General features: G+C 53.3%; 1 protein-coding gene across 16 annotated transcripts in view; it reads right to left on the reverse strand.

The window, feature by feature from the left end:
• Positions 1–26,204, reverse strand: part of PTPRN2 (protein tyrosine phosphatase receptor type N2) — a 724,029-nt gene that overhangs the window by 27,408 nt on the left and 670,417 nt on the right. For all 16 annotated transcript variants that reach the window (XM_072763267.1, XM_072763274.1, XM_072763268.1 and 13 more), the window contains 4 exons: positions 21,143–21,216; positions 14,376–14,453; positions 3,906–4,025; positions 2,741–2,907 (listed from right to left, as the gene is read on the reverse strand). In XM_072763267.1, the coding sequence (XP_072619368.1) occupies positions 2,741–2,907; positions 3,906–4,025; positions 14,376–14,453; positions 21,143–21,216 (439 nt within the window). The remainder of the gene's footprint in view (positions 1–2,740; positions 2,908–3,905; positions 4,026–14,375; positions 14,454–21,142; positions 21,217–26,204) is intronic.

The raw sequence follows: 26,204 nt of genomic DNA on the forward strand, positions 1-26,204 counted from the left end.
TTAGTAATACAAACCAACCCACGGGTCACTGAGTGAGAAGGACCGTCATGCAACCAACCGCAAGCAAAGGTCAGAGGTCGTTAGAGGCTCAGACAGGGGGCTTCCCACACTGCCCTGCAGCAGAGTCACAGCCTCCAATGATCACTTTTGTGACTATGCAACTGGGCTCATATTACTAGCTGCAACATCACAAAAATGACACTGGCCACCGCTCATTAGCTGGCAAAGTAAGGGTCTGTCCATGTCTACAGGGATCAGCGTTGTGAGTGCCGCTGCACACAGCAAGAAGTGAGAGAGAGAGAGGGAGAGAGAGAGAGAGAGACAGAAAGATCGAGAGAATCCGTAAAAGCAAAGCCCTCACATGTGATGCTAATTATCTCTTGGCTTTAGCAGCTTCTCTTTAAAGTGTAAATATGCTCCCTCTGGGCTCCAGAAGTGTGTAATTACACGTCTCAATGCCTGACGCACACACTGGCCAGAGCACGGGGAGGCTGAGCGAGCGTTTGGGGCGGGGATGGAGGGAGAGACCTGCGGGGAGGGTGACCAGTGTCTTCGGAAGCCGATGCCCCTTTCTGATTGCTGGACTTTGGATGGCTCTTTTACACAGAAAACCGCAAAGCGGCAATCTGTGCCTGGGTGTGATGCTCCTGAGAACGCGCCTGCTCACGCCCGTTGTCCACGGCAGGCAGGCCGGCCTGGATGCTGGGCGTTGCCAAGTATGGCAAGCAAGCCAGGCTCTCGGTGCTAGCAGGCTTGCAAATTCCAATTTAATAAAAACCTTTTGGAGTCTTATCTCCTAAGCCTCTGGGGAAAGGGAACTCGGGGAGTCCGTGTTTCTTCATGACAGGTTGTAAGCACAGAGGGTTGGTTGTGTATTGTTCAGATCCATATATGGATATGGGTTTCGGCGTCCACCCATATGCATATATGCACAAACACACTGGATGAGCGTAAAGACAGGGGTTAAGATGAACTGCTATCTTTGTAGCTGCATCCATTTTGCCAGTAATGACTGTTTCTTGAAGATTCTATCTCAGGAAATATGCCCTGGGTTAAGATTTTTAGATAGCGAGTCTTTGAAATAAATTTGTATCAAGAAAAGGTATATAATAGCCAGGACACTGCGATGGATTGAGAGGGAGCTCTGTGTAGTCAGTGTTTGGGGATGCGTTCAGGACTCGATGCATTGTGCGTGCTCTGCCTCTCCAGGCTGAGATGGTGGAGCAGGACTGGGGCCGGGTGGGGGGGGGGGTTGTCACCGAACGTGCACCATGGCTGTGATGCCTCATGCATGTCTCTCCGTGAGCTCTTTCACATGCTTTATGATCCAAAAAACTATTCAAATAAAACATTTGTTTTGCTTTTCAAAGTAGACTAAAAGGCAAAAGAAACAGTATCACGATAACTTTGAGAATGTCTAACACACAAATTCCAGAAATCCAGAGAGAAGCCTGAACCCCCACTCCCTCGAGCGACACAGCTGCAGACTCAGGGATGGGTAACTGTTCAGGCACACCTCACTTTGTGATTGCGCACAATACTGGATTAAGGTGAGTTCTATTTCCTCGTCCTTGTTTTGGGTATTTGCGTTTGTTATGGGGCAGGTTTCCATCGGTCAAACGTGAGAGAGGCTCTACAGGCCTTGCTGCCCAACACCTGCCCCCTCTCGGCGGTTGCTCATTCTTTACCATGTGCAACAGCCAACGCCGACCACTGTGATCACCGCATCCAACGGACAAACTTCCATCTTAACCCCCCACCCCTTTTTTTTGCCTGGTCAGTATCTTCCCGGAAGATGGAGCTCAGCATCCCTCTCAACAGTTCCATAAACCCACTTTAATCCAAGACAGCGGGGGGTGATGGGCTGACCCTAGTGTGAACAGGGGTGGGATGTTTTCAATTGTCCGCTTTGATACTGCACTAAAATCTGCAGTCGTGCGCTAACTCCATACAGCTCTCCCCTGAGGTCTAAGGTCACCGAGGCTCGTTATCATGTCCAACCACATAGTATCCAAACTAAGAATCTGCCTTTTCCTCATCAGGCTACGAAGCATGAACTTTGAACTTTGGGACTCTACTGCTCAGATAATCTTATCAGAAATAATGACCACATTTATATAATTCTAAGGTATCTGCGCACTCCCCCCCCCATTTTAATGCCTGTACAACCAGAAAACATCTTGCAGTTAATATGCACCGTTAGTATACTCTCCTTCCCCTCCACTTTCCTATATATGATGTGGATACAGGTGACCCTCGAACAGCATGGCTTTGAGCCACACTGGTCCGCTTACATGGGAATTTTTTTCGACAAATACAGGATAGCACTGAAAATGTATTTTCTCTTCCTTGTGATTTTCTTCACAGTTTTTTTCCCTCCAGTGCACTTTATTGTAAGAATACAGCATATAATACAGAGAACACATAAAATACATGTCCACTGACTTTTGATGTTATTGGCAAGGCTTCCAGTCGACAGTAGGTTATTCGTAGTTAAGTTCTGGGGGAGTCGAAGGTTAAACATGCCTGTTCAGCTGTGTGTGGGGGGGTGGTGTCTCAACCCCGTGTTGTTCAAGGATCAGCTGTATAGTCACAACACGTAAATTTCAAACAGAGGGCGTTATCTTCCAGCAAATGGCCTCTCAGACATGGGAGGTCTGGTGACAGACCACATTCCCTCCTACCTGACGCCCACACTCTCATAAACGCATGACCCTGCCAAGCGTGCTGTTTGTCATACCTGCGGAAATCCAGGAGGGACCTCGCGGATGAAGGCACTCCCTGGTCATACCAGCTCAGGAAGTGGAACTGGGTCACGGTGCGTGTCTCATTGGTTTGAAGGTTCTTCAGATAGAAGCTCCTCACGAGGAAATCCTCACACCAGATGTGCTCAGACACCAGGTTTACCTGGGCAGGAGGATAGGGGGGCATCGGGAATGTAAAGCATTGTCTGAGTACAGGGGCCACATGGGGGAGCGGAGGGCGAGGGCTGCGAGGACGGCCTGAGGTTGGCCTGCGGGTCAGCAGCTGCTTAGTGGCCCTGCCCACTGTTTCCATTCCAACATGCTTTAAGCAAAAGATAACTGTGGTTTTTAATGTCACCTTGGTGCACCAGCCAAACTATTAGAAAACTGTTACCACCCACAACTACATCAGCTTTCATCTTTCGTACCTCTAAGCTATATAAACCTTCTAGAAAAGCTGCACTATTGAACAAAAACCCTAGTGGCTTCCACTGTAACCGAAATCCCATTGTAGGTGGTATCACTTAGAGGTGGAGGGGATACCACCGGATTCTCACAGACGGGGGGGACCCAGGCTGCTCAGGGTCTAGCCCGTTCTCAGCAGCCTAAAAGCCACGACTGCGTGATTTAGGATTAATCTTCACACTTCCACCCAGGGACTTTGGCATGCTGACTAATTTTTAATGCAAAACAACGGATGCATGCTGGCGTGGGCTGAACTGCCCGAGCTCACTCAGGACATCATTGGTGTGGGTGGAAAGTCCAGCAGGAGCAGTAAGCTTGCCAGTGGGTGACCCTCGACGAAGGTCAGACCTACAGGCACACAGCCCTGAACGCCGCGGGAGGCATGGCACAGGTGGGGGCCCCAGAGTTCTCCACATGGCAGCAGGGCTTTTCCTAAAACAGACCCACTGATGGCCCATCACTCGGGGCCTGGCTCAGTGGGCCTCCCCATAAATGTAATATGAAGGTAAATGGTTTTTTTTTGGTTCTTTCTGTCTGGATTTGGAATCATACAATTTAAAAAATGAAGACCACACTACTTCCACCAGAGCTGTTTGGAGGGTCTGGGTATCTACAGCCTTCCCAGGGTCGGGGGCAGCTCCAGGAGGGGACGCTCCTATTCTCTGCCATCCTACAAGTAGGCGATTTGGGGAGTACCTCGTAGACATGGTAGAGGTTGGAGCCTTCATCTGGCCAGTAGTGGTAGCACTGCCGGACACCGTTCTCCGAGAGGGGGGTCAGCATGACGATGACCACGCAGCCACTCTCCCACACCATCTGCAGACAGAGAAAGGCCCGCGGCCACAGTGTGATGGGTGGGTCCCCACACAGCACGTGTGCCCCCGTGCTCGCCATGCAGGCCGGCTGTGCTCCGCGCAAACAGCTCTTTCACCAGACAGCTTCCCTCCACAGCGGGCCCCACATCTCTGAATATGATGGCCCCAGAGTTTCCCCATCCCATGAGATGTTCAACCACCACCAGCACCACCATGGATTCGTCCCTTGCCTTTTAGGACCTTTTACGATCCCCACTCTGTGGCTTGGCTTCCCACCTTGGTGAAGGGAACTCTGTACAACAAACAGACAACCCAGACTTTGGTGCTTGCCCAGCAGTGGGTGGGCAGTCAGGTGGGCACTGCTCTGGACACGGCCGCCCCTCTACGCCTCTGTGCGGGCTGAACCTGGTCAATGTGATCGTCTTTTGGTCGTTGTCCTGATTCTGCATGACCGGAAAACCGTTTTGCTCTGTGAGGCTGCCATCCTACTGGAAGGCTTTCCTGCTACAGGGAGCAGTTTCAGGGTTGGGGTTTCACTTACATGCACACAACACAGCCGTGCCTTTTCTGAAAACAGAATCCAGTTAATAATTTGTGGTAGCTCCCTGCAGAGCATCTCCCGGACATGGTGAACTAATGGACGTGTATCCACAGGTAGACAGGGCAGCCACCGAGGCCTCCATGGGCCCTCCTTGCCAGTCTGACTCCTGGCCCTGGGGCTGCGGCCCTGCATACTCATACTTGGAGCATAACCCCCAACACCGTTCATCCTACAGGGCATGCTGAGGTGGCCCCACAGGCTCATATTAACGTATTAAATTATAGATTGAAGAGGAGTCAGCTTTTCCGTGGCAGGTTATAGTGACTCCACGGCAATGTTTATAAGCAACCGCATTTAGATGTAAACTTAGGATCTAAGGGGCAGCATCTGTGTCTTTTAAAGACAGATATAACAATCCAATTAAAATCTTGTCATTAAAAAAAAAACCCACATCTCAAATATAAAATGCTTTTCCTTCATAGTTCACGTTATTAAATAACCCCCTTTAAATTATATTTTAAAGAGAGACACGTCTATGATGTTTTCCCCCTTGAATATTGATTTATACACCCATGTGATAGGAATAGTTGATGCCTTTTCGGCACCGCATCGTGTCCTGTTTGTGCTGGAATTTCATGGAGGTTGCTGGTGTTTATGAAACAGCCCGCAAATAAATACAAATTATGCCCAAACCCGTACACCTTCATTTATCCTTAGTGCAAAGCCAACGCCAAGATGAGAATTCAAAGCATGCGTCTCACTTGCAGCTTGCAGGCTGTCAAGCCAGCCCCACTAAATTGGCCCTTCCAGAACATAACAATTTAATGTGTCTTTAGAAGGTGGAGAAGCTCATTGAAGCCATTACGAAAATGAGGAGAAACACAGATTTTATGAGTGTAATAAAAATACAATGATCTAGACCATAAACTAATCATCTAACACTCTGCGTGTGCCACCCAAGTGTGACATTAGGAAGCCCCTCATTTGAAGAGGGGTCCTCCCAACCGGGCAGCCTGCCTCATTGGTCCGTGCACGCGGTCCCTCCATGTAGGAGCCCGCGCAGCTCTCTGAAGACTCAGTTAAGATTAAATCCAAATGAAAATTTAAACAAACAATCCCAAAGGCACTCCTGGGGATATTTCTTTTCAGGTCACTGTATCTAAGAGCAGAGAGGGGGATTTAGTAAATCAAACAAACAGGTGGCCCACTCGGGTGCCAACATTACAAGGCCAGGCACGGCTCTGAGTGTGTCCACGTGCAGGGCCTGAGTGGGTGTGCAGGGCGCTGGGGGTGTCCTCGCTGCACTTCCCTCTGGCTGCCACCCATCTCGTGCCCCCAGCTGATCTTCACGACAGGCTGAAAAGTGACTGTGGGTTCTGGTGGGCTCCAGGATGCCACAGATCAGTTTATTGATTTATTTATTTTTTACAGGTTTTATTTATTCATGAGAGACACACAGAGAGAGGCAGAGACACAGGCAGAGGGAGAATCAGGCTCCCTGTGGGGAGCCTGATATGGAATTTGATCCCAGGACCCCAGGGTCACACCCTGAGCTGAAGGCAGATGCCCAACTGCTGAGCCACCCAGGTGCCTCCACAGTTCAATTTCAAGACAGGGACAAGGTTCTCTGCTTCCTCTCCCCCAGGGCAGCATCCCCTCCAGGAAGGGCTGTTTGTGTGACTCGTATTTGGGAAACCCCAATCCTTCTCTTCTAGGAAGCAGCTACCCACCCAGAGGCTCCACTGGATCTCAGAATGGAGGAGGTTTGCTGAGCGAATGAGCTAAATGTGTGAATGCCAGACATGGTGATTCCTACAGCACTTTTCTGGTCATCTCCTGGTTTCCAGAGTGCCCAGCACTGAGTCAGGAGACTCAGAGGTGAGTAAAGGTTGCTGCTGAGCATGGGGTGGGGACAAGCATCCTGCGGCCCTAGGAGTCTGCAGCCCTGCCCACAGCTCCCCTCATCGGGTGTCAAGTGGGTCAGTTCCCACCCAGGAAGCAGGTGGTCCCATCCCTGATGGAAACAAAGCCATCAACAGATTAGAAGTGAGCGGGATCCTGGGGCCCCGAAGCACACCAGTGCTGCACTCGGGGAAGCCCCGCCAGTCCCCCCTTTCTGCTGAGCATCCTCTCAGACGCACCAGTGCCATGCTTCAGGAGCCCCCCGGAAGGCCCAAATGCCTGGGGCAGGAGCCAAGGCGGCCTTTGGTGTTTCTGGTCCCTGGCAGCCTCTTTCTGGGTGACGGTATGCTGCAGGAATGGATGTGGTCTACTTGGTGTCATACGCCACCACCTGCTGCCGATGCTCAGGAGCCCGCCCAGGACATACTCTCCATGCCAAATTGTTGCCCACAGGGACCCACGCGTGGTTTTCAGCACCAAGCTGGAGGGTAAGTGAACACCCAGTGGCTCAGGTGCTTTGGCTGCTATTCGACCCAACTGAGTAAGTTTATGGACTTGAAAAGAAATGCCATATTGCTTGTTTTATGGGCTGAATTCTGTCCCCACCAAGAATATATGTTAAAGTCCTAACCCCTGGGCCCTGTGAATGTGACCTTATTTGGAAAGGGGGTTTCTGCTGATGTTGCTTAATCAGGAGTAGTGTGGCCCTAATCCAACATGACCGGGGTCCCTATAAGAAGAGGGAAACCCTGTGCCAAGACCCATACACAGTGGGAAGCCTTGGGGATGGAGGAGGCAGAAAGCCAGTGACACGGCCATGGCCCAGGCCTACTAGGGGCCCCAGACACTGAGAGGACAATGCCCCTCCCAGCACTCAGAGGAGGCACACCGCAGCCACCGCCACCTTGATTGCAGGCTTCTGGCCTCCAGAACTCTCAGAGAATACACACCTGGTGTTTGAAGCCCCCTGGCTTGTGGTAAATGGTTAGGGCAGCTTGAGGAAATCATACGGCTGACCCCTGGACAACGCGGGGATGAGGGTGTCGGCCCCTGTGCGGCGCAGAATGCATGCTTAGCCTCTGACTCCCCAAAGCTGCACTGCTAAGAGCCAGAGGTGCTGGAAGTCTTACCAATAACATATGCAGCAGATTGACTAGTATCTGATCTGTTATACACGTGTTGTCTGCTATGTTCTTACAGTATAAGCTGGAGAAAGAAAGTATCATTAATAAAATTGTACAGAAGAGATACTATGTTTGCAGAGCTCCTGGCAGACACACCTGTAGAGACCCCAGGCAGCTCAGCCTGGCTCCCGCCTCAGCTGTGCTTGCTGCCAGCGGTGCCCGAGCACAGGCCTGCCAGCTCCAGGGCACACCCAAGAACTGGACTGAGGTAGGTGGAAAGAAACCTCGCTCTGCTCATCCAGAGTCTTTCTTGAGTGCTAACTATTCAACAAACCTGACTCTTTCAAAGCCCTGCTGAGACCTGATGAGAGGAAGGAGGACCCCTCCGAAATTGCCAGCGGCCCAGGCCATGTTCTGTGTCAGGCACCTTCCTTTACCTAGACCTCTTGTGATGCATCCCTTTCTCCCTCATACCGTCCTTATCATGTGCTCCTGTCATTCTCCCACCAGGCTGGCATCTCCGAGGAGACCAGATGTTGGTCTGGGCACTGTTTCCACCTCCTACGGCAGCCAGGATGGTGATTTATTACAGTGGATGCTCAGTTGAAAACAATGCGTATGTTTAAAAGAGACTATTTGGGGCAGCCTGGGTGGCTCAGCAGTTTAGCACCGCCTTCAGCCCAGGGCGTGATCCTGGAGACCCAGGGTCGAGTCCCACGTCAGGCTCCTTGCATGGAGCCTGCTTCTTCTCCTTCTGCCTGTGTGTGTGTGTGTGTGTGTGTGTCAATAAATAAATAAAATCTTAAAAAAAAAAAAGAGAGACTATTTGAATATTTCTTTAAAAAGAGAAAACTCAAAGAACGTGCTGTCAAAGCATGCCTGGAAGTTCTCTCAGGACCTGCTTAATGGGCAGAAAAGCTTTTTTATTTTTTTAAGTTTTTTCTTTTTCTTTTCTTTTTTTTTTTTTTTTTTTAGCACATAAACCATTTGCGTTGTTGGAGCTGCTGGTATGTGAGGCAGCTGGCTCTTCCCTGGAGCAGGCTTCGCATCCCCCTGCAACCCTTACTGTACCGTGTGCTTCTGCGGAAGACTTATTTTTATAGGTTGAATGGAGATAATCTGAAGTCTGGCCCTGAGGAGGCTGACTCATATTTTAAAATAATAAGAAGTCAGTTAATGAGGTTTAATAACATTTGCATTTTGCTCCTTCTGAGCTCACTGACATCACTCTGCTCTCATGGGGTCGGAAATAGATCAAGTGAGGAGAGAACAAGTGTCTGTAATGCCTTTTGCAGTGGGGACCCCCAGCCTGCCCTCCCCCTGCCCCAAACACCCATTGGGTGCACTGTAGCAAGCCTCCTGAGGCTGCAGAGGGTCGTGGGCATGCATCAAACCACACACTCTGAGGAGGATGGTGAAACTGGGGATGGGTAAGGAAACCTCTGTTACGTCTTCTGCACACCCACCTGACCTGCTTTTTAGGACACAGGTATGTCAGCATGGGCTTCCCTTAGAGATGAGGTGATGGCAACAAGCGCATGTCCATGCAGGCTGTGCTGACTTCGGCTGCTGAGCAGACTAGGGCAGGGGTGAGGGCACCCAGCACCCAGACCAGTTCCACAGCCCACGAGTGGCACCTCCACCTGTGAAATCCTTTCCCACCAGAAGCATTTCTGCCCAGGGCAAGGAGGAAGCATCCATGTAAGAAATCCTTGTTGTGTCCCTGGAACTTGGTAGGAGCTCGCTTGCAAAGGTGTCTGGGCTTGCCGCGCATCCAGCAGATTCCATGTGGCTGCATGTAAACACATCACTCAGGGGACTCCAGAGCCAGGCCATATACTTCCAGGCCGGATATGTTCACCTGGCCTCTGTGCAGTCACCGCAGGGCACTCGTCATAGGCCTTCACGTCCAGGAAGTTGCCCTGGTGCCAGGGAGCACTGCCACTTAGGGCCCCTCACAGTCCCTTGGCCTTGCCCACCTGTCAGGTTAAATATCCAGACATTTCCTTAGAGTGCACTCAGGCTGTCACTTGTCCTTCTGAGATGAGAACCTGATACCAATGCATCAGATGGAGCTATGAAACCCAGAGGAGGAGGAGGGAGGGAGGGAGGTGCAGGTGGGACAGGGAGGGAGGTTGGAGGGAGAGAGGAAGAGGGAGGAGGGAGGGAGGAGGGGGAATGGGAGAAGGAAGGGAGATGCCGCTTGCTTGGGCCTGTTACACCTACCCTCCTGCCCCTGCCCCTGCCTCTGCTCCCTGAGGAGGTGCCTGGTGCTTGTGCTCTTGGCATCCCCTCCCCTGCCGTGGGAGCTGGTCATCGAGGGACACAGAGATACAATCACTATTGAAACCAAGCCCGTCACCGTGGGAGAAGAGAAAGTGTGCTTCCTGGGAGCCTCCCAGCAGCACGCCTTTGGAAAGTGGGATGTGGAACCATGGGCGGCCTCTTCTTGGTGACATGCTGATAGTGGTGTCCATGAGGCGTCCCCAGGCAGTGGCTGGACCCCGGGACCGGGCCGAGGTTTCTATCCCAAAGAGCTCACCCGTCAAGCAGGATGGAAGCCCAGAGATCCATGAATTGTCTTGGCTTGTGGAGAACAGGGCATGGTGTCCTGTGCACGTCCAGTGGGGTGCGGCACGGTTCCTGGGCGGAGGTGCTGCTGTAACCTCCTGGGGACTTAGTACCCAGCTATACTCCGCATCTGTAAACAGCCCTCATGGACCCCAACCTGGTGCCCTGTTGCCTGAATTTCTGGGTTAGAAGCTCCTGGTCTCCGCCTTGGAGGGACCCCTCCCCCTGTGCTGGTGATACAGTAAAGCTGCCACCGAGGGAAGCACATGGAATATGACAGGAGGGGTGACCTCCTTTCTCAGATAGGGTCCCTGAGGATGAGGTGGGTGACAGGGCGTGACGGGGCCGCAGGAGGAGCTCCAGCTCTGTTCCGGGATATAGGAACCTGTGGCAGGAATGGCAGTGATGGGCCAAGTCCCCAGGGCTGTCCCTTCCTCCTGTAGCCCGGTCGTGGCCTGGCCATGGACCATGGTCCCTGCTATGCCTCACAGAGATGTCCATCCTCCATGGAGGCCGTCCTGGCAATGCCCTTGCCCCGTGGGCCTATAACCCTGGCAGGTGCACGGAGCTCACCCCGTGGCCGCTTGAGACAATGTCTACACTCCAGGCCTGGGGATGGCGCACAACACAGCTACCTGGTCAGGGACGGGGCGATCCTCTGTGCACGCGGACTGTCCCAGCCATCAGACCCTAGTGGGCATGCCCGCAAGCCACGCCCCCAGCACGGTGCTTCTCTCCTTTCTGAGGAATGTGTGGAGTAAAACGCACCTGAGTCCCACAGAGCTGAGGGGAGCCCTGGGCGGCCTGCAGCAGGCTGTGTAGATCTGGGACATCAGGAGGCCCCGCGCACCAGCCGTCAGTGGGATGCGGATCGTGATCTGCTTTTATTGCCGTAAAACACACACACCATGACATGAACCCTCTTCGGCATTTGTAAATGCAGACTTGAGTGGCACTGGTCCACTGGCAACTATCACCACCTTCCTCCCACCTCCAGAACTCTGCTCCTCTGGCACCCACCCTGGACTTCCTGTCTGCCTGGATCTGATTCTGCTCAGACCTCGTGGGGGGGACCCTGGGGCTCAGGTCCTTGGGGGTTCTCAGGGGTACGGTCCAAGGTCCCCATACCCAAAGTGCCGGTGCAGGGGTCACATACAGTAAGTGCTCGGAGTTACTTCCTTCTCTTCCTGCTCCTTTCCTTGCATGACCTGGACAAAGACATCCCACCCCCCACCCCAACGTGTGCGTGTGTCTCTCAGGGCAGTTACACAGCACCCATTACACAGATGGGGACGTCTTCCCTGGTTCCAGCCTCAGGAGTGAGGCCCGTGGACAGATGACCTTCACCACTTCCTCCTCCTCCTCTGCCCTCCTGTCCTGACTTCCCCCACCCCCACGCAGCTCATGGAGGACGACAACTAGAGCTTCTGGGTGCCTGCAGGCAGCCCCAGGTGTCATCTCCTTCCTGGAAGTCAATGTAGAAGTACTGGAAGCCTCTGCATCTGGATGCGCCAGGCCTGGCTTGCTTCCCACTCCTGCCTGGCTCCTCACCCCCCTGCCCCAGCCCAGTGGCCTCTCTCGATCCCCACAATGCCCACGTGTCTGTCACAGCAGCAGAGTATTAGCCTCCATCAATGCTCTTTTCTGAGCCTCTGTAACAGGCAGGATCGTGTCCCCAAATGTCACATGCACCTGGAATCTGTGGCTGTGACCTATGGAAGCAGGGCCTTGCAGGTGCGCCCAAGAGGAGGCCACGCTGGCCAGAGGGACCATATGTTTAATGACCAGGACCTTCCAAGAGGAAGGGCGTTTGAGTACAGAACTGCAGACACCCTGTGGGGGGCCAGCATGCAGATGCGGGCAGAGGTAGGAGTGATGTGTCTGTGAACTAGGGGATGCTGAGCAGGGCTGGCCATGACCAGCAGCTGGAGACACATGCGCGAACAGGCTCTCCCGAGAAGCCTCTGGGTGGAGCCCCTTGACCCATGCCTGAATCTCAGGCTGCTGGCCTCCTGTGGTTACGGCAGGCAGCCTGGAGAGGTTGTGCCCCGCATTCCTCAAGGCTGTGGCGTCTGGGTCAAGGGCATTTGGATGAGACAAAGTTCCGATGGGACTCCTCAGCAGCCCCGATGTGCTGTTGTGTATGATAACCCAGGAGGGCGAGGCTGTTGCCCGCAAAGCCTTCTTGTCCCGGGACACTTGCTGCCATGTGGAAGGATGCCCGTGGTATCCTTCCAGGGCAGCGTGACCAATGCCGGGAGTGGCTCCCGATGTCCTGCACTTGGTCATCTTTCTCACCTTACTTCACTTAAAGATGGCTTCTTGCACCCATGGACGTGCGCCCCTCGACATCAGACCTCCAGACCCTCAGGAGGCCACCTTATGGACCGCAGACCCTGACCCGATGACTCACCCCAACAGCCACATCCGTCCATAACAAGTGGCAAGAAAAGCATTGCAGCCGTTGCACTCGCAAACCGCATGGCGTTGGGCAAAGCATGAGCCTCGATGTCTTGCAACGGCAAAGACTGTCAAAACACACACAGTCCTCAACATGGACCTGGTCTGCAGTTGGCGCTGGTGGATATGAGCAACCGTTCCACTGTCCAGTGTTTGAGTGCCCTAGAGAGCCCCATGTGTGCAAGGTGGTGGCTGGCCCCGACAGCTGGGAGAAGTGCCTGCTGTGTGATGGCCAGTGCTGGAATCCTGTGGGTCTCCCCTGCTCTGCCACACAGCTTGGAGCCCTCTGTGCCCTTTCCTCCTGAGTGTCAGAGGCCAGGGAAGCACAAGTGAGTGGCAGAGTACGCAGCGGGGTCTCTGGGTGGGCTCCTGCAAGTGTCTGGAGAACCTCAGCATGAAAGTCCTACATGAACAGACGGCCCAGGGGTGCTGAGCTCCCCGGGCTGGGAGGGACAACCTGCTGGGTGTGACACAGAGGAAAGTCGGTGCCTTGAGGGTAATGGGACAGCCTGTCCCCACATGGCTCTAATGCCAGAGTTGAAGGGCTGTGAGCCACCATCACAGGTCTGGACAATGTAATGCTGAGGTTCGTTTTTATTTTTTTATTTTTTTCCGGGAGTGTCAAGGCCATGAGGAAGAGCCAGGGGCTGGGCAGATGTGCCCCAACCTTGGTGTCTGCTTGTCCTGTATGCATGCATCGACACACTTAGATGGTCTTGGAGCCCTTCCCGACGTCTCTGGACCCCCCTCCTCCCCGCCCAGGCCGTCCACACAGTGGAGACAGGAACACTTGCCCTCTCATGGGTGGAGAGGCTTCAGAGGCCTGACTGGCAAGTTGGGGAATGGGAAGCAGGGGAGCACCTTCAGCTGGGTGAGGCATTTACTCTCAGAGCTGCCACACCAGATACTGGCATCACCACTGGGGATCTGGAACCACCTGGACTTTATGCCTCACCCTGTGGCCATGGGTGTGGGGCTGGCTATCTTGGGCCTGACAGGTGCTCTGTCTGCATGGCCATGGGTGCAGGGCTGGCCGTCCTGGGCCTAACAGGTGCCCCACCCTACCTGTTGCTGCTCTCTCAGCCTTGTCCCCTGCTGGCTCTTCTGGGCGGAAGCCCAGTGGCGTGCCTGACACATGGGGGCAAGTGTGCAACCGTGCCACCTTCAAAGTCCATTCCCGCTTGGCCCTGTGGCATGGCTGAAGCCTGAGGAGGATGCGGGGGCAGGAAGGGAGGCCTCTTCCTCTCCCAGTTGTGCACCTAGTGGCTCATGCTCTTGGCGTCCCAGCCTCGGTCCAGGAGACCAGGACTGTGCCGGACAAAACACACTCGCTTGGCCTTTTGAATGCGTTAAAGAGCATCGACAAGGAACAGAAACTAACATGTGAGCACTGTTCTCTCCCCTCATAGGAGAGAACAACAGATAAGGACACATTTGAATGTAATACAATCATTTAAACGCTTATTAACTCCACTTCTTTACGTTTCATGAAAGAAAATTGTACAGTGGTTAGAAAAGCAAGAGTCTCTAGAGCATTCAATGTCTCAGAGGGGACATTCATACTCCAGTTTTGAAAAACAAGAGACTGATAATAAAAAACATTAAAGGACTCCCATACATCCTGAGGTTGTAACATCTGATGAGCACCACCTATAAACAAGTTTAAATTTACATCACTGAACCCATGGCCTTACTCACGATCAATTTATCAAGATCCCATTTTCAGAAAAAGTTTTGATTACAAAAGACTCACCTGCCAGAAGTCGGTGACGGTAGCAGGCAGTGGGCCCTGGGTTGCAATGTAGGCAGGATTCCTAGGGTCGTGATCCATCTGTAGGGATTAGATGATAGGCACAAAGATCAGCTTAAAAACTAGTAAAAACCAGGAAAGAAAGCAGGGGCTATGGAGGAAGTGGAGGTGGCATGTCGCATATGCCAAGTGCCAGCCGCGTCAGCACCAGAGGCCTGCGGGCATGACAAGGGCAGACTGGCCTTCCTGCTCTCCCTTGGGATTCCAACGGAGCTGGGCTTTGAGGCGGAGCCCCGGGGGCCCTGCACCTGGAGCCCTGGGACGGCACTGGCGAGCCTTCTTTATCCCTGATACTGGAGTGGCAGAGGCAGCACAAGCCAAGATGGAGACCAGGCCACTGAAGAGACCAGATGCCAGTAAACCAATAGGCTGGGCCGAGGCCGGGTGCGGGAGCACAGGGCAGGGTGCCACCAGGGGTCTGCGGCTATAGAGCGCTCAGCTACAGCCAGCATGAGTGGCCTCCACCCCAGCCACTGGCCTCCCCCACGCCACAGGCCAGCATGAGCAACCTTCCCTCTGGACATGGGCTCCATCTTGGCCACAGGCCTCTACTCAGGGCACCTGCCAGCATGAGTGGCCTCCACTCTAGCTATGAACCTTGACCCCAGCTGCCTGCCAGTGTGAGCAGCCTGCATGCCCACTACAGGCCACGTGCAAGGTTCAAATCCACAGGACCTCTGGGACAGATGCAACCTCGGCTCTCTGTGGTCAAGGTCCAGGCCCCTGAACCACCCTTCGGGCTCCTGGAAGAATTAATGAACGAGTGCATTCCGCCTCCCACGAAGAGTTAGCTCCTCTCATACGGGAGCTTGTTTCTATTACCCGGAAAGGGGCGCTGGCTTGCCGGGTCACCCGGGGTCTGTGAACGTGGTGTGCGGGCACTCCAGGGGAGATGTGCCCACCTTCCAGCAGGTCGCACCTGATTCACTGCTGGGCAAGGGGCCAACAACGCACCAAAGGCAGCACGTGGTTGTGGGTTTCCTGGCTGGTTGATTACAAGCAGCCTGCGAGCCTCACAGGAGCTGGCCTTAAACACCTTAATTACAACATTCAACGCAAAGACCGTCTAAGCAGGGAAAAGAAGGAAAATGGGCCCCGGGACAGACCCTGGGCACGGCAGTAGGGTGGAAGTGTGGTCTGAGAGCCGTGAGATGGAGGGCACTGCCCCGCACGGCCCCGCCGTGGTCCGGAGTGCAGGGGCGTCAGCATCTCATCCCTATTGGGCAGCCTGGACAGGACCGCAGAACCCACCCCAGATGGGCAGATGGGGCCTCGTGCAGGAACCCCACCCGGGACCCTCCCCCCAGGTGCCAGGCAGCTGTCCACCTGTCAGACCAGATTCCTTCCCATCTGGCGCCGGAATCCACTCTGCTGCTAGCAGGTCTTGATTAAAGGTGTAAGACGCTCTGTACTTATTAAAGACACTTGTGGAGAACACATTTCCCAATACAGTGAAAGAGGAGGGGGTTTCAACCATGTGTGGTGTTACGGTGACACACGAGGACACGGGCTGTGCGCCCCGCAGCCACCTAAACCACATGGCCCTGCACCGCCTCGGGGGGCAGCCCGAAGAGGCGCCGTCTCTGGAACGCGAGTGTCCCACCAGCACTTCCCGAGAGGATGGCTGTCAGCATAAAAGGGTGCGCGTCGCACCTTATAATTACGCACATTATGGGAAGAGCATCTAAGTCACTCCCACATGACAACGGTGGGACGCTGGCTGGTGAGGGAGGAGGGAAATGCTTTCTCTGTCTCCAATTTAGCGATTCCCAATTAAAACTGGACCTCGCTTCCAAATGCACCACAACAAACACAATACAGGTAAAATTACGTTACTCTGGCTGAAAGCCCCAATTAAAATGTTTCAGGAGAAAAAGCTTAGCAGAAAGAAGGGAGTTTTGATTTTTCAAAATACGCATTTGGGGGAGACAGCTATTTACAACAACCCCATCTCTTTCTAGCAAACAATTCTGCATAAAGAGCAAAAACCCCACCTCCCTTTGAAATCTGGTTTTCTTCTTTCTCGCCCAGAGCAATCTAGAGAGCACCACATTTGAAAAATCGTTAGTGTGTTCATAGCAGCACACTTAGTCGCTTTCAAGCTGAGAAATATGTGATTAATAGTAAAAAAAATGAGCAGGCCTTTGGGAGGGTAAGACAAGGCAGCCTAGTGTAGGGGGGTCTCAGCTGCGTGCGCCCGTTGGAGCCCAGGCAAGGCTGCCGCCCTCCCAGCCCCCTCGGCTGCAGCCCCCGGCGGCCACGTGTGGGGCGGTAGATACCTTAACGATCACAGAGCAGCCAAAGTGTCATCAATTTAACAATGATTCAAAGACAATTAGAATTATTCCATCCTGTGCACACTCTGTTGAACAGAAAATAACTCTGGGCAGAAGCACTCGGTGCACGTGGCCCTCTCGCTGTTTGGTGCAATCTTTGGCCGGAAAAAAGTAAAGCATATATTTAACTAAATGAACAGAGGCTTTATGGTTAAGATTTCCAAGGCAAGATGAGTGTAATGAAAGGCAATGAGATAAGCTTCTACCAACACCACCTGTTCCACCAGGAACCCCGGCCCGGGACCCCAGCACGTGGACCCTGGGCGGGGAACATGGGGCTGCAGCTCCCAGAGCCCCAGGCTGCCTCTCTCCCCACCCCCCATGGCTTTCCTGTTCTGCGTACAATGCTCTTTACTTGCACTTCCCTTACATCCCCAAACATAAACTCCTGTCGCTGGCCCTCAGTCCCAGTGCCTGTAGGGTGGAGCGGGGTGGGTGGGGGGACAGTTGTAGGACCTCTGGGGCCTGCTGGCTCTGAAACTCCATGTGCAGATATGTGCACACTCATCTGTATGCCTGTGGGAGTGTGTAACTCTGAAGCTCTCCGTGAAAGCCCATGCGGGTCCACGTCTCGCCCTGGGGAACTGCGTCAGACAGGACCCTCCCCACGGGACCACGTGTCATGCCAGGCCACAGGGTGCCGGGTCCCAAGTACGATGAAGACACAATTTTGCTTTTACTGTGTTTGTTTGTTTGTTTTTCCCCCAGAAAAAGGGAAACTGTTGGTGTTGAATCCCATGTCCTGTGGCTGGCTGGTTCTTATGTGGCAGGTATGGGAAAAGGGTGTTCCTGTCAATGTTTAAACGCACCGACACAACACCTCACACCTAGCCGTCTGCTCTAAGTTGCGAATGGCATTTATTAAATAGGTATGAGTGGTTTTTAGAAACTCTGAACTGCATTAAAAACTCAGCAATAGGGATCCCTGGGTGGCGCAGCGGTTTAGCGCCTGCCTTTGGCCCAGGGCTCGATCCTGGAGACCCGAGATCGGATCCCACATCGGGCTCCCGGTGCATGGGGCCTGCTTCTCCCTCTGCCTGTGTCTCTGCCTCTTTCTCTCTCTCTTTGTGACTATCATACATAAATAAATAAAAATTTAAAAAAAAATAAAATAAAAACTCAGCAATAGGGACACCTGGGTAGCTCAGTGGTTGAGCATCTGCCTTGGGCTCAGAGCATGACCTCGGGTCCTGGGATCAAGTCCCACATCGGGCTCCCTGCATGGAGCCTGCTTCTCCCTCTGCCTGTGTCTGTCTCTCTATGTGTTTCATGAATAAATAAAATCTTTAAAAAAAAACACTCAGCAATAATTTCCCCAGTAGTACAAAGAAAAAAAGGTTTTTAAACTTGAGCATTCATCATGTCAAGACCAGGGACCTGCGTCCTGAGGCTTAAAGAGCTCGGCAGAGAAGCAGGTGGGCTGCTGCCATGTCCTGTGGGGAGAGCAGCTCTGTCCAGCCCGATGGCCTTGCCATGACTGTGACCCCAGGAGGGGCACACATGCTCTTACTCTGAAATCTCGGGGAGTAAACGTGCATGTTTTCCTTCTCTCGTCTATCTGCCTGCCCCTGCACCTGCCTTTTCTGACACTTAGAGCAAATTTCACCAAACGTTTTCTTAAAAACAAGTGACTATCAAGCCAGAGGTTTCATGTTACAAGTTATTTTCTAGATGTCCAGTCTTCCTATAGGAATTTACTGAGAAACGGTGGCTTCCGTAATCCACAGCAAAAGAGGCTGACTTAGGAGCTGAAGCTATTTTCATATTTTCTTCTGAGTTGAGATTTAAGTAAATTACAGGATGTAACACACACACATAGATGCCTGCTTGCAAATACTTCCTGAGAACCAGAAAGCTGGCCCCCATATTTGGCCAATTTCTCCTGATATTCGGGACATCTAACCGGTCACCCTTTCGTGAGGAGCCCACGTACACCTACCCACATTCTGAATTAAAATGTCAAACCATTTTTTCCCCCTCCCTCCATAAACAGAGGAATGAAGGAGAAGTGTGGTTTCAAGGGCTGGAGGCATCTCAGGCCTGTCCCCGGCAAGGACATTTGTGTGCTGCTTGGGGTGCCTGGATGCATCCTCAGGAACAGCCAGGCTGCAGGCCTGGGCGGTGCTGATGGGCTGCCCCACACACATGCTGTGCAGGAAAACAGAATTCCCATTTACTTTGGTGACCTTTGCTCACAAAGCAAAGACTGCACGTTATTTACCACTGGATGACTTCCCTGGAATTTAATGAGGACCTTGTACAAATATGACAGATGTAATTATTGTAGTTTTATTCCATGCAGCCAGGGTCTTCTTGGGCTATAATTGTTAGCTTTGCATTGGGAATGCTGCTAGGAAGCTTGTTATCACGGCACCTTCGGTTATTTCAGAAAGAGGATGTACCGCGGTTCATCCTCACAACCCAAATTAGGAAAAGAGAATTGTGGCATGAATGAAGGGGAAAGAAAGGTTGCCTTAAATCCCTTCTCTTCCCTGGCAGCGCCTCCGGACCGAGTGCCTGCCCGGTGGGGTTGGGGTGGGGGGCGCCATCCTGCGTTTCCCGTAAGGGAAGGGTGGCGGGGATGGCGGAAGGTTCCGGAGCACCCTCACTGCTGAATGGCCCCCGGGGAGGATGCGGCTCCTGCACTGATGTTGCATTGCAGCTGGGGGTGACCGACAGCAGGAAGCTAGAGCCCATGAATGGGGGGTGGGGTGGGCATGCCCCAGCCCTGGACGTTCATCTTTTACACTTGAAAATAATTGCTTTGCTTCCCTTCCCAGCCCTGTCACATGGTTCGTGCCTGAGATGAGGCCGCCAGTAGGAGGGCATGGCTCTCTGGGCTGATCTGCAAGCCATCACCACGGCCCCGTGGGGACCCCATTGAGGCACATACAGTTCCCTGCCTCACCAGAGACGATGCCCTACCCATGGAATGAGGCTTTGGCTTGATTTCTGAATCAGAATTAATGGAAAAATACTAAGCACAGCAGGGCATTTATTGAGAAAGACAGGGCGGCTCTGGATGAGAGCTTTGGGAACACAGATGGGACTGGCCCTTGGGGTTTCCTATGCTGGACCTAATGGAGCCACTCCTTAAAAATCACTGCAGGAGCTGAGCTCTGGGCTCAGGGAGTGTGGAGGGGGCAGCCGACCAGCCCTTAACCCAGTTTCTGGCAGTGAGGATGCTACTGTGCTCTCGCTGTGCATGGGAGGGGCTGGGAGAAGGGATCTGACCCTGGCATACGGACTCCTAAGAACACACTTGATACAAATCTAACCAGTGGCTACAGGAATGTTCTAGTAGCAGCAGCAGCAGCTGCTTGAGATCAGGTGGCGGATGTTCTCACAGAAAGCCTGATCTGGGGCAGGTGGGGTTGTTGGGGCACTGCGGGGTATGACTCACTGCCTTACCCAGCCCCCCACGTGCCCCCAGCAAGCTCCCAGGGCTGGAACCCTCCACACCTGGCTCTACCACATGCAAACTTGAGATTTGGTGCGACATCCTGACACTTCTCTGATGACCAGGGTTGACATACACACTTTACAGGGTGTGGAGGGGGTGGGGGCACACCCAGCCTCCTGCAGAAGCCCCACCAGCTCCCTAAGTCTCTGCCACCAACCACGCTCCTTAACACACTCATCCCGTGGATGGATGCTCATTCCATGTACAATCATTCTTGCCCCACGTGGAAGAGCCAGGCTGGCACCTGGGTCTGACCTTGGAGATGGGATTGGTCACCGTCAGGGTGCTCTGACTTTCCCTCCTATTGCTCTCCCGTGGGGTTCATGACAGGGGACACTGCTCCAGGTGTGGGCTGCAGGGGACTCTCTGGAAGCCAGTGCCTGGGGGTTATGGGTTCTTCTCCCGGGTGCTCTGTTCTCAGAAACAGAAAGCCCGGCCCCGGGAGGCATGGTCCTGTGCATGGCTGCTGCTTGTCTTGACGGGAAGGCCTGCCTGGAAACACCCCTGGGGACCGGCCCGTGCACTCTGCCTTGGACCCTCCAAGTCTTTAACAAGGGCACAGTTTGGGTCTCATTTCTTCCATTTCTCCTGAATACATAGGGAACCAGTGGGTCTAGAAAACAGGAATGCAACCCACCACGGATTTTCCTAAAAGTCACGGGTTCCAGTCAGTAAAACAGCAGTAAACCAGCTGCAGCCATTGCTGGGCCCCTCAAGCCAGCGGACCTGGGGCTGCTCCCGCCTGGGGAGGACCCAGCCCAGGTCAGCTGCTTAAAGCTGGTCACCTGGTTAAGACTAATTACCCGGTTCACTAGTTGCCTAGTTGAGACTAACCCGCAGTTGAGCCCAGTCACCTGCTGAGATCCCCCGGGCTCACGGCCCCAGGAGCGGGCCCTCCAGAAGGTACTCACGATGGGGCTGGCGTTGATATAGTCTGAGCTGCTGTGGCTGTTCTCTGACTTCAGCAGGACCCTGGAGTGATCATCTGCAAGCAACCCCAAAGGCATAAAGTTAGATCTGCATACAGGCCTGTGTCCACGAGGGGCCACTCAGGGAAACAGCAGGTGTCAAATACGCTTCGAGGGCTGCTCGCTGTGACCCCAGTGGCCCTGCCTGGGACTCTGTGTCCCTGCCCTTCCATCCTCCATCCAGCTCCTTCCCCGTGATGGGCGGAGCAACAGGGCGCATAGGTTTCACCTGCAGAATTGAGGTATTGTTATGTTTTTTTTTACACAGAATCCTCAAACCAGGATCAGGCGTTCCTCTACAGTATTTTATTTTATTTTTTTTAAAGATTTATGTATTTATTCATAAGAGACACAGAGAGAGGCAGAGACACAGGCAGAGGGAGAAGTAGACTCCCTGCGGGGAGCCGGATGTGGGACTTGATCCCTGGACTCCAGGATTACACCCTGAGCCAAAGGCAGATGCTTAAATGCTAAGCCACACAAGCATCCCATTTCTGCAGTATTTTATTTAGGGTTTCCCTGTAACCAGCAGACACATGTGGAGGCATATAGCAAATGTATGAGTACTAAGATATCAGGCAACTGTTCTCCACATACACTCATGTGCTCTGGAAATGGTCAAATCAGGAGATTATAGGACTATTCGGGGGAGAACAGGAGAAAAAGACAACGCAGCTAAAGAAGGAAGAGAGATGGTGCAGGGGGGAGGCTCCACACCCACGTGCCTCCAACATGCATGACGGCTCAACTGAGGTGGCAACTGGATGCATTGGTGGGGGTGAAGGGAGTGGGGCTGTCAAAGCTTGGAGTTTGACACAGGAATTATTCTTAATTCTGGTTCTGGAACAACCACCTCCCCGTGGACAGTGACTTTGCCTATCTTCAGGAACTTTCTAAGCCGCATCCTGAGGGACATTGAGGAGGGGTGCGGGGAGCAGGGCGGTGCTGGTTCCTCCTGCTGACAGGCTCGGGGTGGTGTGGGGGATGCCTTGACAGCCCCTCCTTCTTCCCATTGTCTCTGGGGCTGCGGTCACTGTCTCTGTCCTCTGTGAGGTGCAGCTGGGAACCAAGGGCCACCAAACATGGCAGCACGCTCAACTCTGCCCTCTGCTCTGGTCCCTGCCTTTGGGCGCCACACACAATACCCATTTCTTCTGAGACACTGAAGACAAGCTGGCTGGAGCCTAGGGAGCCAGGGAAGCACGGGGTCATGTCTCGCCCCCAACCCACATCTTAGCAGAGCATCCGCTTCTAGGCCCCCACCTGAGAGCAGCTTGGGCAGCAGGGGCAGGAAGGCATGGGGACATGGCTGTGCCTCAGGTTTCTTCCATTTCTCTAGGAGATATAAAAATTTTTTTTTTTTTAAACAACTCTGGGGCTTGGAAACTTGGGTGAGTCCACTGGCCTGGGGTCTTAGTGGGATACCAACGTTGGCTTTTTCCAGTAGAGGAGAAGCACCCAGAGATGAGCAGGAGCACACAGGTGCTCATATATGCATGTCCACCCCGCCCAAAGGCAGTGCAAACACTCAGAAATCACAATGGCAGCTGCTGAGGCCTTCCCCTAAGGCGTCAATAGTGATACAGAATCCTACTGCTCAGGCAGTGAATGTTGGCACAATTTCCAGTGGCTGGAAATTGAAATAAGATTTACCAGAAAAGTTGGTCAACTCTGACATCCCCACACACCACAAATGCTACCAAACGTACCGGGAGGGCTCCATGCACCTGGTTCCATGTTGCCCCCGGCTCCCTTGTTGCTGTGACCGGTAGCCTGGAAACTTTGGCTCAGCCCTGCACGCCGGCATGCTAGCCATGGAAGGGCTTCTGCTGAGACTTGGGCAAACCACCCCTACCCGAGATCCATGTTCCTCCAAGGAGATGTGGAAGTATGGAAGGCAGCTGCCCCATCCAAGTCACAGGAGCATCGCAGCTGGATTCCTCTTCCCAGAGATGAGGCGACCAAGGACAAAGAAGTTTCACCGTCCTCCCCGGACCCATTCTGGCTCCTGGATGTCTGCAGTCATCGGTCACTCGACTCCAGCCCTTCCCCTTCCCATGTCGGCATCTGTACTGAGGCTGGAGGGTTCTTCAGGACGCCAGGCTGTCATCTTGGTCTGCAGCTTTCCTTACCCCAACACCCTGCCTCTTGGCCTACTGGCCTATTGTCCAGTGAGTGGAATGAGCTGGGACCCCATCACACTACCCCAAATGAAGTTCAGGAAGCCCAGTTCCATGGCGGGGGGCCTTATGCATACCTCAAGATGGGAACCATGATGTGCTGCTCAGAAGCAGTTGCCTTCTAGCAGGATGCACCAGGTCTACTGTTGCGGCCTACACAGAATGCTGGAATAAAAAAAGCAGAGCTTCTGGCTGCTTCCAGAGGGTTCCAGACGGCCTCCCAGGGGCCCTGCTCCATGGAATATAGTCAGCACAGCCAACTTCAGGCACTGCCGAGAGTGGCAATGGGGACCCGTCCTGACTGTCAGAGAACCTTTCACAAAGAACAGTCACTGGCCAAGGGACGGCAGGTGTATCGGGAGGAAGGACTGCAGCCACCAGCCTCTGGCTTCAGGGGCACTCCGAGATGGCGCCAACATCACCCCGTTGGACAGGTGCAGGCTTGGGGGCTGCTGGGCGCCCTCTACCTCCAAGGGGATGGATGGCACTGCCTGGCCTGAAAGCACCTGGCCAAGAGAACAAGTGCCAGTTGACTTTCCTAGTCAGAAAATTAAGAAAACACTTCACAAATTTGGGCATCTTGGTGAAATAAAAACGCAATCTAACGTTTTTGTTTGGCACTCAGAGCTTGGCACTCTAGCGGCTGAGGGGATGGGCTGTTGGAGCACCTGAGCTTGGCTGTGAGGACAGCTATCCATGAAGCTCATGTCCTGCAGGCCTAGGACAAGGGCTTCCAGAGCTGCAGAGTTCTGGTGCCTTCCCATTATGTCCTTGATTTTGTGGCAACACGCCGATTTCAAAATTAACAGTGAACTTCTTTTGTTTTTAATATTGGGCCATCTGAACTTCCATCTGAAACACCTAGAAGAGTCAGAGCGTGGCAGAGGGACATTCACATGGCAGGGACGGCCCAGGGGGTGTTTCCATGGGGTGGGCAACTCTCAACTGTTTTGTGGTTCACTTGTCCTGTTCATCTTTTTCACAAAAGCTGATACGGAAGCCAACGAGCTGATGTCAGATTGAGTCTTTGTAAGGCAAAGGGTGGGCAGGGTGGCCTGGCAGGATTGCAGGTTCACTCAAGGTCGTCGGAGCAGGTTAGAGGTAAGGGTGGGGTGGGGCTCGGGAGCAAACTCTCCTCTCCCTTGCCTGTGCCCAGCAGACTAAGTGCTGTTCCTTGGGACGGCCAGTGTGAACACACACGCCTGCCTTGGCAGCAAATGACAATGACCCCAGCCACACAGCCAGGGTTTGCAGCCACCTGGGTGCTTGCACTTCAGCTGAGGAGGGGGTGTGTCCTTCAGGGCCTTGGAGACTTTGCTGGGAAGCCGGGAAATGGCAACTTGGAATCTTCCTGTCTGCATCCGGGCCTCAGATGGAGTCATCTCTTGTGAGAGCCACGACTGTGAGTGTCACCAGGGGTGGGGAGAGCAGAAAAACACCCACCAGGAAGAAACTTGTTGGATTATGCGGCAGTGTGGTGCGGGGTCCTTTCCTCAACCCCTTGTTTGAGGCGACATTCCAAGCTCCTCCAGCACTCTACATGCCCTACAAGTAGTTTCACACATCTTCTTTCTTCCTGGAACGCTGTGCATTCAGAACAGGGGCCGTGTCCCCCTTTTAGATCGAAGAAACCAAGTCCCGGGAAGACCCACTGATTGTCTCGGCAAAGGCCATGCAGCCAGTAGCTAAGAACCCGGGGCTTGAATCTCAGCGCTGCCACCTGCTAGCCAGGTGGTATTTGGGTAAATTATTCAATATTTGGAAGTGTCAGAGGTGTCATCCAAAATGTAGGCTAAGGGTCTCTGGCCTGCGGGGTTGCCATGATGCTGCGTGCACTGTAATGTGGCATAAGTTCAAGACGACTGCTGGACACATACCTCACTGAGCAAAAGTCAGTTAAATTGGCAAAGTTTATTTATGGTACGCTGTGTCATCAGTGAATATGAAAGGATTTTCATAAATGCCAACAGAAGACACAAGTTGTAGAATTTCTTCTTGATTATCAGTGGGACAAAGGACACGAGAAGATAGACTGGATGCTTCTGGATGGCTGTGGCTGAACCACGAGTGGGCACGTCCCCACATGTGCCGTCGTCTGGAACACGTCCCCCGAAACCCAAGGACGGAGCGTGGAGGCTCCCTTTGTCCCTAATGTGTCTGGTAACACGAAGGGTGGTGCTGTTTTAGGCGTCCTGGTTACATCATTCAAGCCACGTGAATTGATGGATATGGGTCAGCAATCTTTACCCCACTGGCAGATGAGTTCCTGGACACTGCGTGCCTACGGATCGGGTGTGCATGGGTCTCTGGAGGACATGGGCTCCGCACGAGGGAAATCTTCACCTGAGCGCTTTGCTAATGTCCTCATGGGGCTTTCCAGGGGTCTTGACCCTCTCTCAGGCTGGCTGGATGCTGTTTCCTTTACTTTGATGGTGTGGTGAGTGACCCACTGGCGCTCTGTGCTGCGGGGTCAGAGTTCCGAGTCTTTAACTTCAGAGAAAGAAGCTCAGTGGTGTCTGTGACCACCATTTCTGACTTCATGGGTCCTCGGGTGTTTTGGTGTCCTGCAGGCACGTAGCCTGGAGCTCTCCGCTCCCATCAGTCTACCAGCTGTTGAGGTTGCTCTAATGATCCTCGCCGTCTACACACTTGATGGTCCTCACTGATTGGGACTCGTCATAGCAGAGCAAAGCCATACATTTCTGTACTGTTTGCTTCAGGACCGAGTGGCTTCACAGACAGTGGGACCCTCCATAGCTCTGGGAAGCTGAAGACCACAGTGAGATTAGGGCACATGCTTGCTCTGAAGCCTAAGTCCTCTCTGG

This window comes from Vulpes vulpes, chromosome 7 (genome assembly GCF_048418805.1).
Source record: "Vulpes vulpes isolate BD-2025 chromosome 7, VulVul3, whole genome shotgun sequence".
Taxonomy (NCBI): Eukaryota; Metazoa; Chordata; class Mammalia; order Carnivora; family Canidae; genus Vulpes; species Vulpes vulpes.